The 14,796-nt window shown below is 49.5% G+C and overlaps 1 protein-coding gene across 1 annotated transcript; it reads left to right on the top strand.

Moving 5' to 3' along the window:
• The first annotated feature begins 382 nt into the window (after positions 1 to 382).
• LOC121861281 lies at positions 383 to 12,165 on the top strand. Its single transcript, XM_042358927.1, has 3 exons — positions 383 to 499; positions 8,196 to 8,262; positions 12,002 to 12,165. The coding sequence occupies exons 1-3, from the start codon at positions 383 to 385 to the stop codon at positions 12,163 to 12,165; spliced, it is 348 nt and encodes a 115-aa protein (XP_042214861.1).
• The last annotated feature ends 2,631 nt before the right edge of the window (positions 12,166 to 14,796 follow it).

The raw sequence follows: 14,796 nt of genomic DNA, 5'->3' as shown, positions 1-14,796 counted from the left end.
CCTTTCCTCTCTCACCTTCTCTTATTCCCTACCTCTGTCACTTCCTTTACCACACCATTCTCCCTCCTTTATTCCCTCCCTCCCTCCCTCCTTCATTCCCTTCCTCTCTCTCTCCTTCACCCTCTCCCTCCTTCCCTCCTTTAAATAATTCCTGCTGACTATCGACTATCTCGCCTCAGTATGTCTCGTGTCAAGGGAATCATCGGGATGTGCATGTAAGCCCGAGCGTCGCCCCTCCCCTCCTACCTTCCCCTCCTCTCCCTCCCCTCCTCCTCCTCTCCCCTCCCCCTCCCCCTCCCCTCCTCCTTCCTCCTCCTCCCCGGCAGGACCTGGTGAGGATAGTAAACATGATGGACACTGATAAGACACAGACACGGACATCATGCCGCCAAAAGCTGCCTCCGCCACCGCCGCCTCCAAAAGCCGCCTACGCCACCTCCGCCTCCAAAAGCCGCCACTGCCACCGCCGCCACAAGACAGCCCGAGCTTCGTATTCGATGTACAATGATTTAATCCCTTGTGTATGATGACTTAACCTAACCTTGAATACAATGACGTGAACACTATACGCGGGGCACAATAAAACTCACGAGATTAATAAACATTAGAGGAAGAAAAGACCGGAAGACGGCCATAACACGAGGGTATGACGTCACAGTAAGGCGAGATGGTGATTGGGCGTGACGTCATATAAAGGGGATGCGAACTAAGGATGAACCTGATGAGTGGGTATGTGATGACCTACCCTGTACCCATCCCTTGCCCTCCCTCATCCTCCCTCACCCATCCCTTACCCTCCCTCACCCATCCCTCACCCTCCCTCATCCTCATCCTCCCTCACCCATCCTTACCCTCCTCACCCATCCCTTACCTCCCTCATCCTCACCCTCCTCACCCATCCCTACCTCCCTCATCCTCACCCCTCCTCACCTCCCTCACCCATCCTCATCCTCACCCTCCCTCACCCATCCCTTACCTCCCTCACCCCCCGGACACTATCTCCACCATCGACCTTTCCCGTGTTTCAAAAAGCTCTGGGTCACTGGTTGTTAGGAAGATACGTCCAGTTCATGATGGTTTCTTCCTGGTGTTTATTGGGGAGGTGCTTGAACCTCGATTGGGGAGGGAAGGGATAGGGAGGGAGGAGGATGGAGGAAGGGGTGAAGATGGAGTGGGAGGTTGAGAAGGATAGAGGTGAAGGTAGGGAGCGAGGATGTGAAGTGAATAGGTTAGGAGGATGAGGGAGAAGGATGAGGAAAGGGGAGAAAAACATTTGGAGAGAAAGGGAATAGGTAGGGAGAGAGAGAAGAGAGAGAGAGATTAAAGAAACAATTCACATCGTTCATATCACCATCACCATTCTTATCAAATAATGCCATAATGGTATAAAACAGACTCCTACATTATACAATATTTTACACTGATCTAACAAAGCAGTCTACAATTCCACCGAGTTCACTGTGTACACACCTACATACGGTAAACTTGACTAATTAAACCACACACACACACACGCACACACAGGCACACACACACACACACACACACACACACACACACACACACACACACACACACACACACACACACACACACACACACACACTTACTTACATGAAAACCAATACAAATAAAACAATTCAAATACCTTAAATCATTAATTATACCAAAATAAAAAGATGTAATTGATAAAACACAAGTACTACAGGTTAATTAAGAGCAGGTGAGTTCAGATAGGTAAGGTTGACAATACCATTACTGCCTGCAACACCTGGTAGAGGGGTGGGAGGTCGACCACAACATACCTGTAAGGAAAAGAAAAATAATCTAATTAGTCAAGGTACAGAGTTGATTTATTTAGTGTCAATTCAAGTTTATTACACGTTCTGGGTCTAGTAACTGTGTGTGTGTGTGTAAGTTTAATGTATGTCTATCGGCATTTTATGTTTCAATAAACTGTTGTATTTTTATTTTTATTTTATTGAATTGTGACACACACACAGGGGTGAACAGTGGTGAACAGTGCTTAAGTCAGTGAGAACAACTCAACAGTAACAGTGGTACCCAAGTTGACCTTCACAGTGAGGTCCCAGGTACCCAGTGATAACGGCCCGACCCATCAACCAGCGATGTGTTAATCCGTTCTACGATAGGAAGGCCTGGGACCACACCTCACTCATAGAACACCGTCTGTGATGGAACTACTACACCACGTGAGCCCCTCATAACACCATCTGTGGGGAATTACTACACCACGTGAGGCCCCTCATCCACCATCTGTGAGAGAATTACTACACCATGAGAGGCCCCTCATAACACCATCTGTGAGGGAATTACTACACCACGTGAGGCTCATAACACCATCTGTGAGAATTACTACACCACGTGAGGCCCCTCATAACACCATCTGTGAGGAATTACTACACCACGTGAGGCCCTCATAACACCATCTGTGAGGGAATTACTACCGTGAGGCCCTCATAACACCATCTGTGAGAATTACTACACCACGTGAGGCCCTCATAACACCATCTGTGAGGGAATTACTACACCACGTGAGCCCGCATAACACCATCTGGGAGAGTTACTACACTACGTGTTTGCTGTTCAACACCTACATTAATCTATATGTTCACTGTATGTTCATCCTTTCTCTAATGAAGGCGTTAAACCACCAATGTATGTAATAAGTCATTTATGTCCAACGTATATTTTCAGCCTTCGGGCTGCAGAACTTATTCAATAAACCGTTAATTATTATTATTATTATTATTATTACACACACACACACGGGGGTCCTCACCCCCAGGTAAATATTTAAAGTTCTCTCCTTTGTTTACTCTTGCTGTTTGGTAGCCGATAATCACCCCAGCTGTCACTGTCGCAGGGAGGCTGTCACTCTCGTGGGGAAGATGTGTCCCCTACCGACCCCCAACTGCTGCTTCTTCCCCACGCTCCTCCCACCATATGTCTCTCTCTCCTCAACTCCAACTGTGGGAGGATTGTGTGAGATTCTGAATGCCTTTGAGGTCGTGGCAACAGACACAAGCAGCGACCAGGACCCAGAGACTACCAGCTGACACACGACATTAACTCATGAAAACTCGACACACAAGTCAGTTTTCCTCCTCCCTCTCCTCTCTCCCTCCCACGTTACCTGACACTGATGAGACAACACCTGGATCATAATGGTTCTCTCAGGTAAGTCTCTCTCCGGTGACTGAAGACATGAGAGCACAGACGAAGACAATGAAGGTTGGCTACGTTTATAATACCAAGATGGCGGCTTAATATGGCGTCCAACTACACCTGAGACTCGACGGTAAGTAAATATATTATCTGCTGTCGGTGAGATGCAAGCAGGTGGTGTGGAGGGAGGGAGGGAAGGAGGTTGTGGAGGGAGGGAGGTTGTGAAGGGAGGGAAGGAGGAAGGGAGACAGTTTGTGGAGGAAGGAAGGAAACAGGTTGTGGAGGGAGGGAGTCAGGCAGGTTGTGGAGGGAGGGAAGGAGGTTGTGGAGGGAGAGTCAGGCAGGTTGTGGAGGAAGGGAAGGAGGTTGTGGAGGGGATGGAGGGGGACAGATAGCAGGGGACGATAAGCCAGCATCTCGTTGACTGGTAAGAACTTGTACACACAATATAATCTTATTCTACCTGACCGCCGGGTAAAACCTTCGTCGGCCCCACCCGCTCCAGATAACACACAACATCTTTCTTCACTATCTGACAGCATCACCGACCCACTGCACCATAAACCAGACTAGAGCACAATAACCACTCATCCATCACGTACCGTCACTCTTAAAATAAACACGTCACTTGATAATGGCAGACGTCACTTGGTAATGGCTGACGTCACTTGGTAATGGCTGACGTCACTTGGTAATGGCTAACGTCACTTGAATAAATTATTTGAGAGTTTTGATCCTGTTGTCTATAGCTGTGTCAGGGAGCCTATAGCACATGTACCTATGGCGACTGTGATCACTACCCCTTCCTCTGCCTCCTCTTCCTCTTCCTCCGGTTTCTCTCTTTCAGGACTCATCTCCCTCGTCCTTCTCATCTTCCTCTTAAATATTATTCATTATTGTTGTTATTGTTATTGGATGTCTCGACACGGAGGGGGAGGGATAGTCAGTGGTCACCCAGCAGGTCACCCACCTCATCCTTGTTTACCACTTGGTGACACCCGCTCAGGACGCCACCCTCCTGCACCCCTACACCAGGTCCTCCTCCCCTCCTGCACCCTACACCCAGGTCTTCCCACCAGGTCGTCCTCCCCCTCCTGCACCTTCACCAGGTCCTCCACCCAGGTCCTCCTCCTCCTTACCCCTACACCAGGTCCTCCCAGGTCCTCCTCCTCCTCCCTGCACCCTACACCAGGTCCTCCTCCTGCACCCCTACACCAGGTCCTCACCAGGTCCTCCTCCTGCACCCTACACCAGGTCCTCCACCAGGTCCTCCTCCTCCTCCTCCTGCACCTACACCAGGTCCTCCACCAGGTCCTCCTCCTCCTCCTGCACCCCACCAGGTCCTCCACCAGGTCGTCCTCCCCCTCCTGCACCCCTACACCAGGTCCTCCTCCTGCACCCTACACCAGGTCCTCCACCAGGTCGTCCTCCACCCCTCCTCCACTAGGTCCTTCTCCTCGTCAGCATCCACCACCTCCTCTTTACTCTCCCCTCATGCCCATAATCTCCCCATCCTCCTCCTCCCCTTCAGCCCTGCCTATTTCTTCCCATCTCTTCTCTCACCCAATCACAACTCCCCACAGTCCTCATTTTTTCTCTTTCCAATCTCCATTCCCCATTTCTCCTCAGGCCTTTCCTCCCACCCATCCAGTCTCCATCTCTCCTCTAAGCTTTACTCTTCCCCATGTCCTCCCCCTCCCTTCCCCCCCGCCTCCCTCCCCAACAGTCCCCCCCTTCCCCATTGATCCTACCCCGGTGTGATCTACCCCACACTCACACTCAGCCACCATCTACTCCATCCCTCCCCTCTCTCCACTACCATCCACTCCCTCCTTCACTGCCATCCCTCCCTCCTCCACCATCCCTCCCTCCTCCACTACCATCCACTCCTTCCTTCACTACCATCCCTCCCCTCTCCACTACCATCACTCCCTCCTCCACTACCATCCCTCCCTCCTCCACTACCATCCACTCCCTCCTCCACCTACCATCCACCCCTCTCCACTACCATCCCTCCCCTCTCCCTACCACCCTCCCCTCCTCCCATTACCACCCACCCCTCCTCCACTACCACCACTCCCTCCTCACTACCACCCACCCTCTCCTCCACTACATCCCTCCCTCCTCCACTACCATTCGTCATCAGCCATACCGTTGGCCCTGTTATCTCCAAACAATGACTTAACACTCACACGACCACCAAGAACACATTTCTACCAGTCATTACCATGCACAGCAACCACTCACTGCCACACCACCCCGCCCAGTTACCAACACCAGTCACGGTCAATAACAACCACAAATAATCACCATTCACACCAATTACACATAAATCACACACTATCAGAAGATGGACAACCACTACCTGGTCATTTAACATCGTCTCTTGACATTATTGAGAGTAGTATCTCCACCATCATGACATAAATCATAAACAAACATGGTCCCAGAATGGCCGCCTGGGTGACCCCGCTGCTAGGGTGAACTGGGACGCGAACAAGCAGAATCCACCCGGTATGTGGCCATGAAGAGCGCTGATTGGTTATTGCTCACCACCACTAATCCCCTTCAAAGTATTAAACACAAAACTCTAACCTAACTCTAACCTAACAACCTAACCTAACCTAACCTAACCTAATCTAATCTAATCTAACCTAACCTATAACCTAACCTAAAGCAGCACTACGGTATTGAACGAGGACCAGTCACACTACGTCACATAAGCAAGTTTTGATTCCCAGTGACGCACCCTGTTACGTAAGCCGGCACTATACTGAGCGGCGGGTCACAAGGCAGGTTACAGCAGGTCACCAAGCGGGTCACAAGGTCATGAAAGAAATGACGCCATACACTGTTCATTACCGAGGTATGTATATGTGGGGAGGCGAGGGAGTGGGGTGGAGTGATTGATGGTTCAGGGAGAAGATGGGAGGGAGTAAGATAAGGATGGGGAGGTATAGAATGGAAGAGGAGAGGAAAGGGATTTATAGGAGGAAGGAAGGAAGGAAGGAAGGAAGGAAGGAAGGAAGGAGGAAAGGACAAAATAATGAAGAGAAAAAAAAGAAAAATGACGGAGATAATGAAGGAAAGAAGGAAGGAGGGAAGGAAGAGGATGTGAGTGAACCAGATAAGAACCCCATCAGGGTCAGACCTTGGAGCCACCCGCCTCACAGTAGCCACTCACTATCACCTACAATCCTGCTCATTAGAGGCTCCCTGGCCCCGTGTTTCTCTCTTCTCCTAAGTCTTCCTCCTCCTCCTCCAACACCATCATCAGTGGCTCTCTTCTTCTTATTCTACTTCCTCCTCTTCCTAGACGTCATCCCCTCTTCCTCTTCCACCTTTTCTTCTCAGACGTCCCTCTCCTGCCACCATCTCCTCCTCCCCCGTAAGAGGGCCATCAGCAAGGAAGCCATCTGGTATCGACGTGATCTTACCCTGCAGTCAGTTGTGGCTAGTTAGTGGTCCAGCTCACACACACAGGGGACAAGTGGGCCAGGTGGTGGTCAGGAGAGAGTAGGGATGGTTAGGGGAGGTGAGTGGTGGTCAGGAGAGTAGGATAGATTGGGAGGCCAGGATGATGGGAGAGGTGAGTCAGTCGGTCAGGAGGGTAGGATGGTTAGGGAAGGGTAGGTGTGATGATCGGGAGAGGGTAGGATGATTGAGGAGTGGGATAGTTAGGGGAGGTGGGTGGTGGTCAGGAGAGGGTAGGATGGTTGGAGGGTGGGATGGTTAGGGGAGGTGAGTGTGGTCAGAGAGGAGTGGGATGGTTGGGGGAGGGTAGGTGGTGGTCAGGGGGGAGTGGGGTGGGGGGTAGGTGGTTAGGGGTAGGTGGTCAGGGGGGGTAGGTGGTGGTCAGGGGGAGTGGTGGTAGGGGATAGATGGTGGTCAGGCGTGGCCAGTCGGTGATCAGGAGGAAGAGAGGCATTGGTCAAAAGCAAAAGAGGAAAAGATGAAGGAAAAGGAGGACCGAAGGAAGGAGATGAGAAAGTGTGATGAGGGGAGGAACATGGAGGAGAAGAGGAGGAACAACAATAACATCAAAAAACAACAACAACAACAACACAGGCCAGAGTCTGTATAAACCCTAGAGGCATCTATAACTCTCCAGAGGATAAACATAAACTTAGTCTAGGTGAAGGAACAGCAGCAGAGAGCAGGCCAAGAGCAACAGCAGTAAGGAGCAGAAACACTAACGTAAGGAGCAGAAACACTGACGTAGAGCAGAAACAGTAGCAGCAGCCATCGCCCCTGAAACGGAGAGGAGATGACACGACGAACACTATAAGAGACCATTAGAAGTTGAACTGGGAGAGAGATATTGGGATCTCTGATCAATAGAAACTAACGAAAATATCCTGAATGAATCCACTTTCCTTATAGACCAGCGCCAGGATTCGCCCCAGTCGGAATGGGTGACGTCGTTACTCCTCCAAAGTGGGATATCGTTTAGAGTGAAGAAAGGAGACAGGTATGATTTAAGATGATATTTTGATTCGAAAGGAAATTTTTCTCCTGGATGGGTTGGAGGTTGAGGAGGGGGGGGAGGAGGAGACGGGGAGGTAAGGGTTGGAAGGAGGAGGAAGTACAAGGAGGAAGAGGTTTAGGGAAAGAGAAGGGGACAAGAGGAAGATAAGGAGGAAGAGAAAGAGGAAAAGAAAGTAAGAAGAGGAGGAGGAGGAAGAGAAGGAAGACAAGACGAAGAGGAAAAGATGATCCCTGTTCACAAGCTTTCTCAGCGTCCTCTCACACTCCAACTGCCCCATCCTCTTAATATGAGGAGGAAGAGGAAAGGAAGAGGAAGAGAAAGGAGAGGAAGAGGAAGGAGGAGGACTGTCAACCCCCAAAAATATTTTGACGCCACTTGAGTCCCCAGAGAGCGACCCCCGGCACCACCCCCATAAAACGGGGGCCATTTCACTCTAAACCCCAGAACCCCCAGATGTGACCCCAGTAGAACCCCCCTGATGTGACCCCAGTAGAACTCCCCTGATGTGACCCCATAGAACCCCCAAGTACCCCCAGATGTGACCCCAGTAGAACCCCCCGATGTGACCCCAGTAGAACCCCGATGTGACCCCAGTAGAACCCCTGAAGGAGAGAGGAGAGGAGAGGAATGAGTATAGAAAGAAGGGAGGAAGGAAGGATAGGATAAAGGAGACAAATGGAGGATAGAAGAGGAGGAGGAGGAGGACGGAAAAGGGAGGTGATGGAGACGGAAACTAATTGGGCAGATCGTGGTGGTGTGATGAGGACGCTTGGTGGCAGCCTTTGTGTTTATGGATGGGGTGGGTGGGTGGGGTGGGTACTGTGTGGATGGGTGATTCGTACTCCTCCCTCACTATCTGTCACTCAGCTGGTCTCTCCTCACCATCCGTCACTCAGCTGACTCTCCTCACCATCAGTCACCACACAAGCACCATACTATCAATTCTCACAGTCAGGAGTTACCATTCACATGCCACTCACACTAATATATAATAACCCCTTACATGAGTGCCTGGCCTCACTCCACACACACCGTCACTCATTCATACACTCATCTCTCCTCCTCCTCCTCACCACTCACTCATTTATACGCCTCTTCTCTCCTCCCTCCTCTCTCTAGTCAACAAGGAGCCCCTCACCGTCCACTTGAGATACTGTTACTCGCTATGTTATCTTAACCATCTTACCTGTTATCACATTAAGGAGCCGTTATCTTAGCTATTTAACCTGAAATAATAATACTCAAGGCAGGAGAGAGAAAAAAAGGGAGAGAGAGAGAGAGACGCAGGTTCCTTCACCATATAGAGAACCCAACACACAGCCACCTGTTTACCTATCAAACACTGTCTACCCATTCACACGCCTCCCTACCCCACACGCCTCGGTCCCTCACACGCCTTCGTCCCTCCACACGCCTGGTCCCTCACACGCCTGGTCCCTCACACGCCTCCTCCCCACCCCACACGCCTCCCTCCCCCACACGTCTTCCTAACACGCCTCTTTCCCACACGCCTCCCTTCCTCACATGTCCCCTCTACGCCCTCCCTCACGCCTCCCTCCCCCACACGCCTTCCTCACACGTCTTCCTCACACACCACCTCACATGCCAACCTAACCTAACCTAATTTCTCACTATGTTTTTCCTCTTACGACAGACAGACAGACAGACAGACAGATAGATATTAACCAATCAAAGTCAGAAAAAATATCCTTACACAATATCACAACATAAAAAACACATACGTCTTAATAACCAATCAAAATGGCGCCGAAACGCACCATTCTAAACCACTAGCCAATTACAATGCGCCAAAATACATCAGCCAATTCACCGTTATAAACCAACACAATTACATCGCGTCAAAAATCACCATCTGCCAATCACAAGCTGCGAAAAAGTTACTAAAACAATAAACGTCAACTGCTCTGAGTCCATACGCTTAGATAACCTTACGTTAATCTCTCTTTTCATCCTCCTCCACCTCTCCTATGTTCTCTCCCTCTTTCTAGTTCTCTTATACACACCTTCATCTTTCCCTTGTCATCCTCTTCCCTTTCTCTGGCCCCAATCTTCCTCCTCTTACCCTCTTCCCTCCCTCTTGCCCCAATCTTCCTCTTTGTCCTTCTTTCCGCCTTACTCGTGTCCTGTTTCCTTCTTCTTCTTTCTTCCTCTTGTCCTCCCTCCCCTCTTCACAAATCCCAGCTCAGTCTCGGGCCCAAATTTTTGTCCTGGGAGGTTGTGTGTGTTGATCTCTCTCTCTTCTCTCTCTCTCTCTCTCTCTCTCTCTCTCTCTCGCTTTCATTGCATTCTCTCCTTATCTGTGTGTGTGTGTGTGTGTGTGTGTGTGTGTGTGTGTGTGTGACCTTGATCAAGTACCTACTGTAAGTGGCCATACACAACAAAACCTTACCTATTAAAACCCTTATGGTGGGTGTAGGGTGGTGGGTGGGTGGGTGGGTGGGTGGGTGGTGATGGGTGGTGGTTCCTCATTATTATTCAGGCCAGTGTTGTAAATATCAGTATTATTGTACCTCTGGCGGCAGCACTGTAAACCTCTCAACACGTGACCATGTTTGTTGGTGGTTGTGTGGGGGAGGGAGGGGGAGGGGGGGAGGAGAGGAGGGGGAATGGAGGAGAGATGAGAAGAAGGAAGGTGAGGGAGAGAGGAAAAAGAAGAGGACGGAAGAAAGAAAGAAAAAGTTAAAAGAGTGAAGTGGAGAAGGAGAGAGAGGAGAGACAAGGGAAAGAGAAAAAAGAAACGGAGAAAGAGTAAAGAAATAAAACAAAAGAACATGGAAGAAATAAAGTAAAAAGGACAAAAGAGAGAGAGAGAGAGAGAGAGAGAGAGAGAGAGAGAGAGAGAGAGAGAGAGACCTCCCAGCTTCCAGACGACGAGGATAATGGTGGAAATAGTCACTTGTTCTTATATGGTTCCGGGAGGAGGGGAAGAATCTCTCCCTCCAGCCCCCCCTCCCCCCACAACACGAGAGGAGGGGGGGGCGGCAGGAGGTGGGGGGGCGGCAGGGAGGGGGGCGACAGGGGAGGGATGAGGAGGAGGCAGGGGAGAGAAGGGAGGGGTGTATGTCTGTCCACACACACTAACACCACATGGGATTATCACCAGCTACCACCATCCTCACCTACCACCATCACCACCACCACCATCACCACCTACCACCATCACTAGCTACCACCATCCTCACCTACCACCAACCTCACCACCACCATCACCACCTACCACCATCACTAGCTACACCATCCTCACCTACCACCAACCCACACCATCACCACCTACCACCATCACCACCTACCACCATCACTAGCTACCACCATCACTAGCTACCACCATCCTCACCAACCACCATCACTAGCTACCACCATCACTAGCTACCACCATCTCCACAACGACTTACTTCTACCACTCTCACAAGGTCTCCTACCACCACCACCACCTCGGGAGATGAGGCCCACGTGAACACCTGACGTATAGCGTATGTCACCTGGCTGAAGGGGTTAATTAATTCTATGCCACAGGTGTGAAAGCCTTAATCAATCAACGCCCGGTAGGTGACGCTGCTGCTGAACCGGGAGAATCCATAACACCATACCGGGAGAGAGAGAGAGAGAGAGAGAGAGAGAGAGAGAGAGAGAGAGAGAGAGAGAGAGATTGATTCTTAAGGTTGATTTCTCTCGGAAATGGGGAAAGAAATGGATGGGAAGATCCTGCACTTCCTCCCCTCTCTTCCCATTTCTCCCCTCTTCCTCAAGTCTCCACCTCTACTATACTCCTCTCACCCTTCTCCCCTCCCTCCCCTCTCCCCTCCTTTCCCCTTTTATTTTACCCTTCCCCCTTACCCTCTCAACCCTAAGTAGGTAAACAGTAACTAATTCTGTAAGTAAGAAAGAAAGAAAGAAAGAAATAGTAAGATAGAGAGAGATGAGACAAAGAGAAAAGGAGAGAGAGAGAGAGAGAGAGAGAGAGAGAGAGAGAGAGAGAGAGAGAGAGGAAAAAAAAGAAGTGAAGATGACATAAACAACACCAGTACTCATCACTGGGGCAACAGTCATTAGTTGACAGTTCTCTAAGGTGACACGATACACCTTAAGTCTATCACCAATATTAACACATTTCTTGGTTTTGTTTGTTGTTTGTTTATTGTTGTTTGTTGTTTGTTTTTATTGCGTGTTTTGTTTATTTTGTTGTTGTTTGTGTTTTGTTCATTTGTTTAGTTTACAGGTAATATCACGAGAAGGTAAACAGATTATTCAGGGACTGGGGGAGGTTGTAAGGGCAATTTGGAGAGCTTATCCCTTATCCACCAGCCCTTAATCTAGAGCCCTCAGCCAAGGACCCTCAGAGACCTCAACTTCGTCAGGATGTCACCACCAGGTCCTACCAGTTGTTGGCCCGGCCCATCACCCTGCAGACACGCCTCTCATCTTGTAGACACGCCCCTCATCCTGTAGGCACGCCCCTCACCCCGTAGACACGACCCTCACCCCGTAGACACGACCCTCACCCCGTAGACACGACCCTCACCAAGTAGACACGACCCTCACCAAGTAGACACGCACCTCACCCCGTAGACACGCCCCTCACCCCGTAGACACGCGTGGGGTGTGGAAGGCGTGGGTGTAGAGGAAGGCGTGAGCGTAATACTGGTGGTGAGGGAGGGCGTGGGCGTAATACTGGTGGAGAGGGAGGGCGTGGGCGTAATACTGGTGGTGAGGGAGGCGTGGGCGTAATACTGGTGGTGAGGGAGGGCTGGCTGTCACCGTGTTATTGGAAAGCGATAAATGACTCCCCGGGATGATGGCCAACTGGACAACGCTTACACCCCCACCTGCTGGGGAGACTAGAGGGGAGAGGGGGAGTGGGGAGAAGGGGAGGGGAGAAAGATAAAGAGGTGAGAAGAGGATAAGGGAGAATTGGAAAAGGAGGAAGAGAGAGAGAGACGGGAGGAAGAAGGTAGCAAAGGGACAGAAGGGAAGGAAGGCGGAAATGGTGGTGGGTGAGTTGTAGTGGACGGACGGACAGAGATTGGGACGGAGGGTAAGGTAGAGGAGGGAGGGAGGGAAGGAGGGAGGGAGGGAACAGGACAATGGGGAGACTAATGTGATGACTCTCTCTCTCTCTCTCTCTCTCTCTCTCTGTGGGTGAGGCTGCGCTGCTCTGCTTATCTATTCAAAACAAAGTTCCATCTATACAAAGAGTTCAACCAGTTCAAAAAAGATCACCTGTTCACAAAGTTACATTCCATTCCAAAACTTCCACTCCGTTTCAAAAGTTCTATTCCGTTTAAAAACTTCCACTCCGTTCCAAAAGTTCCACTCCGTTCCAAAAGTTCCATTCCGTTCCAAAAGTTCCACTCCGTTCCAAAAGTTCCATTCCGTTTAAAACTTTCCACTACAATCAAAAAGGTTCACTCGGGTTAAAAGGTTCCACAGCAGCAGTAAAACAGTATGGTGCAGTAACCTGTGATTGGTCTAGACAAGGTTAATTACCTAGAAGATGGTTAATGGCTGTTAAGATGAAGAAGAGGTGGAGGAGAAGGAGAAAGAGGAGATGATGTAAGAAGGTGATGTTAGGAGGAGAGAAGTGAGAAGGAGAGGAGAAGGGAGAGAAAAGGGAGAGGTGTAGTGGTGAAAGGGAGAAAAGGGAAGGGAGCATTAGCGAAAGTGAGAGATGGTAGAGGAAGAGAGAAGAATGGGAGAGAAGAGGGTCACGTAAAAGGAGAGTGACGGAAGAGGTAAAAAGACGGGGAGGGTGACAGGAGAGACGGTAGTCCTCGACAGGAAGTCTCAAGTGTTACCAGAACTTCATCCTCGACCTCCACACACAAAAATGATGGATATATTAAATTAGTTCACATGCTCAACACTTGGAGAGAAGGTGAGTGTGTTAAAGTGAACATCTGGAGGTTGTTAGTCTTATGTTCTACCCAAGTAAGCGTGAAGACCTTCGTTATCCGGGACCGACACGCTGAAAAATACCTGTAAACCGCATATAGAGAATCCAGTGACCCCCCCCCGCCCCTGCACACGAGCCCTCAACATACGCGGTAATTTATAAGTTTATTTTATTATTACGGTTTATGAAGTAATTTATTCCAGTTTATTTCATTCTTCCGGTTTATGATGGTTGTTTTTCCGTCAATTAAAAACTAACTAGAGAAAATTGCTTCTTTTGTTTTAATATAAAGTTATGAAGATAGAATAATGGACACTCGTATTTCTTCCTCATTTTCCTACCTTTTTGTTTTATCTTCTCACCTTCTCCCTCTCTTCTCTTCTTTTATCCCTTTCTTACTTCTCCTTTCTTATCTTCCCCTTATCTATTCCCCTTTCCTTTCCCTTTTCCTCCTCCTACCCATTCTTTCCCCTTTCTCTCCATAATAGCTACCTCACTATGTCGTTTTCCCCTTCTTTCCTTTATTCCCTTTATTCCCATTCCCCTTTCTCTCCCCTTCGTTACCCTTTCCTTAAACATCAATAAGCCCTTAAGTCAACTTCTGGACCAGATTATCCTTTTAAGTGTGTGTGTGTGTGTGTGTGTGCGTGTGTGTGAGTGTGTGTGAGTGTGTGCGTGTGGACATACATTACATTCACCACTAAACATTCACTATTATAGTTGACTTAACATTCATACAACTGTTAAAACTACAGTACATCTTTTGAGAGAGAGAGAGAGAGAGAGAGAGAGAGAGCTTTATCACCCAGCGTGGTCAGTATTACCTAATATTACAACACCTTATATCCTGACCAGTAATTGTTCATGACATACCTGGGGAGGAGGGGAGGAGGAGGAAGGCTGATTGGGGAGGAGGAAGGAAGGAGAGAGAGAGAGGTTGAGGGAAGGGGAGGAGAGGGAGAGGGAAGGGTTCTGAATCCCTAAGGTCGGATTTACCACCGCTTAGAGAATCCTTATTTGTCTCTCCTGCCTCTCCTCTCCTCCCTTGTCCTTACTTCTATCCCTCCCTCCCTCTCGTCCTTACTTCTCTATCCCTCCCTCCCTCTCCCCGTCCTCACTACCCCCCCCTTCCGTCCTCCCCCCCCACCAAAAAATAAGTTTAATTAATTTTTCATCGGTTATAAATCCCTGTAGTCATATTTGGTCC

The sequence above is a fragment of the Homarus americanus genome, unplaced genomic scaffold (genome assembly GCF_018991925.1).
Source record: "Homarus americanus isolate GMGI-L3 unplaced genomic scaffold, GMGI_Hamer_2.0 scaffold30888, whole genome shotgun sequence".
Classification (NCBI taxonomy): Eukaryota; Metazoa; Arthropoda; class Malacostraca; order Decapoda; family Nephropidae; genus Homarus; species Homarus americanus.
Note: the sequence above shows the minus strand (reverse complement) of the source record. Positions and strands in the feature narration are given on the sequence as shown.

Coding starts and splice junctions, on each gene's coding strand:
- LOC121861281 (XM_042358927.1), top strand. CDS start 383: ATGCCGCCAAAAGCTGCCTCCGCCACCGCCGCCTCCAAAAGCCGCCTA. Junction 500..8,195: donor GCCCGAGCTTCGTATTCGAT/GTACAATGATTT, acceptor GTGACCCCATAG/AACCCCCAAGTACCCCCAGA. Junction 8,263..12,001: donor GACCCCAGTAGAACCCCGAT/GTGACCCCAGTA, acceptor CTTATCCACCAG/CCCTTAATCTAGAGCCCTCA.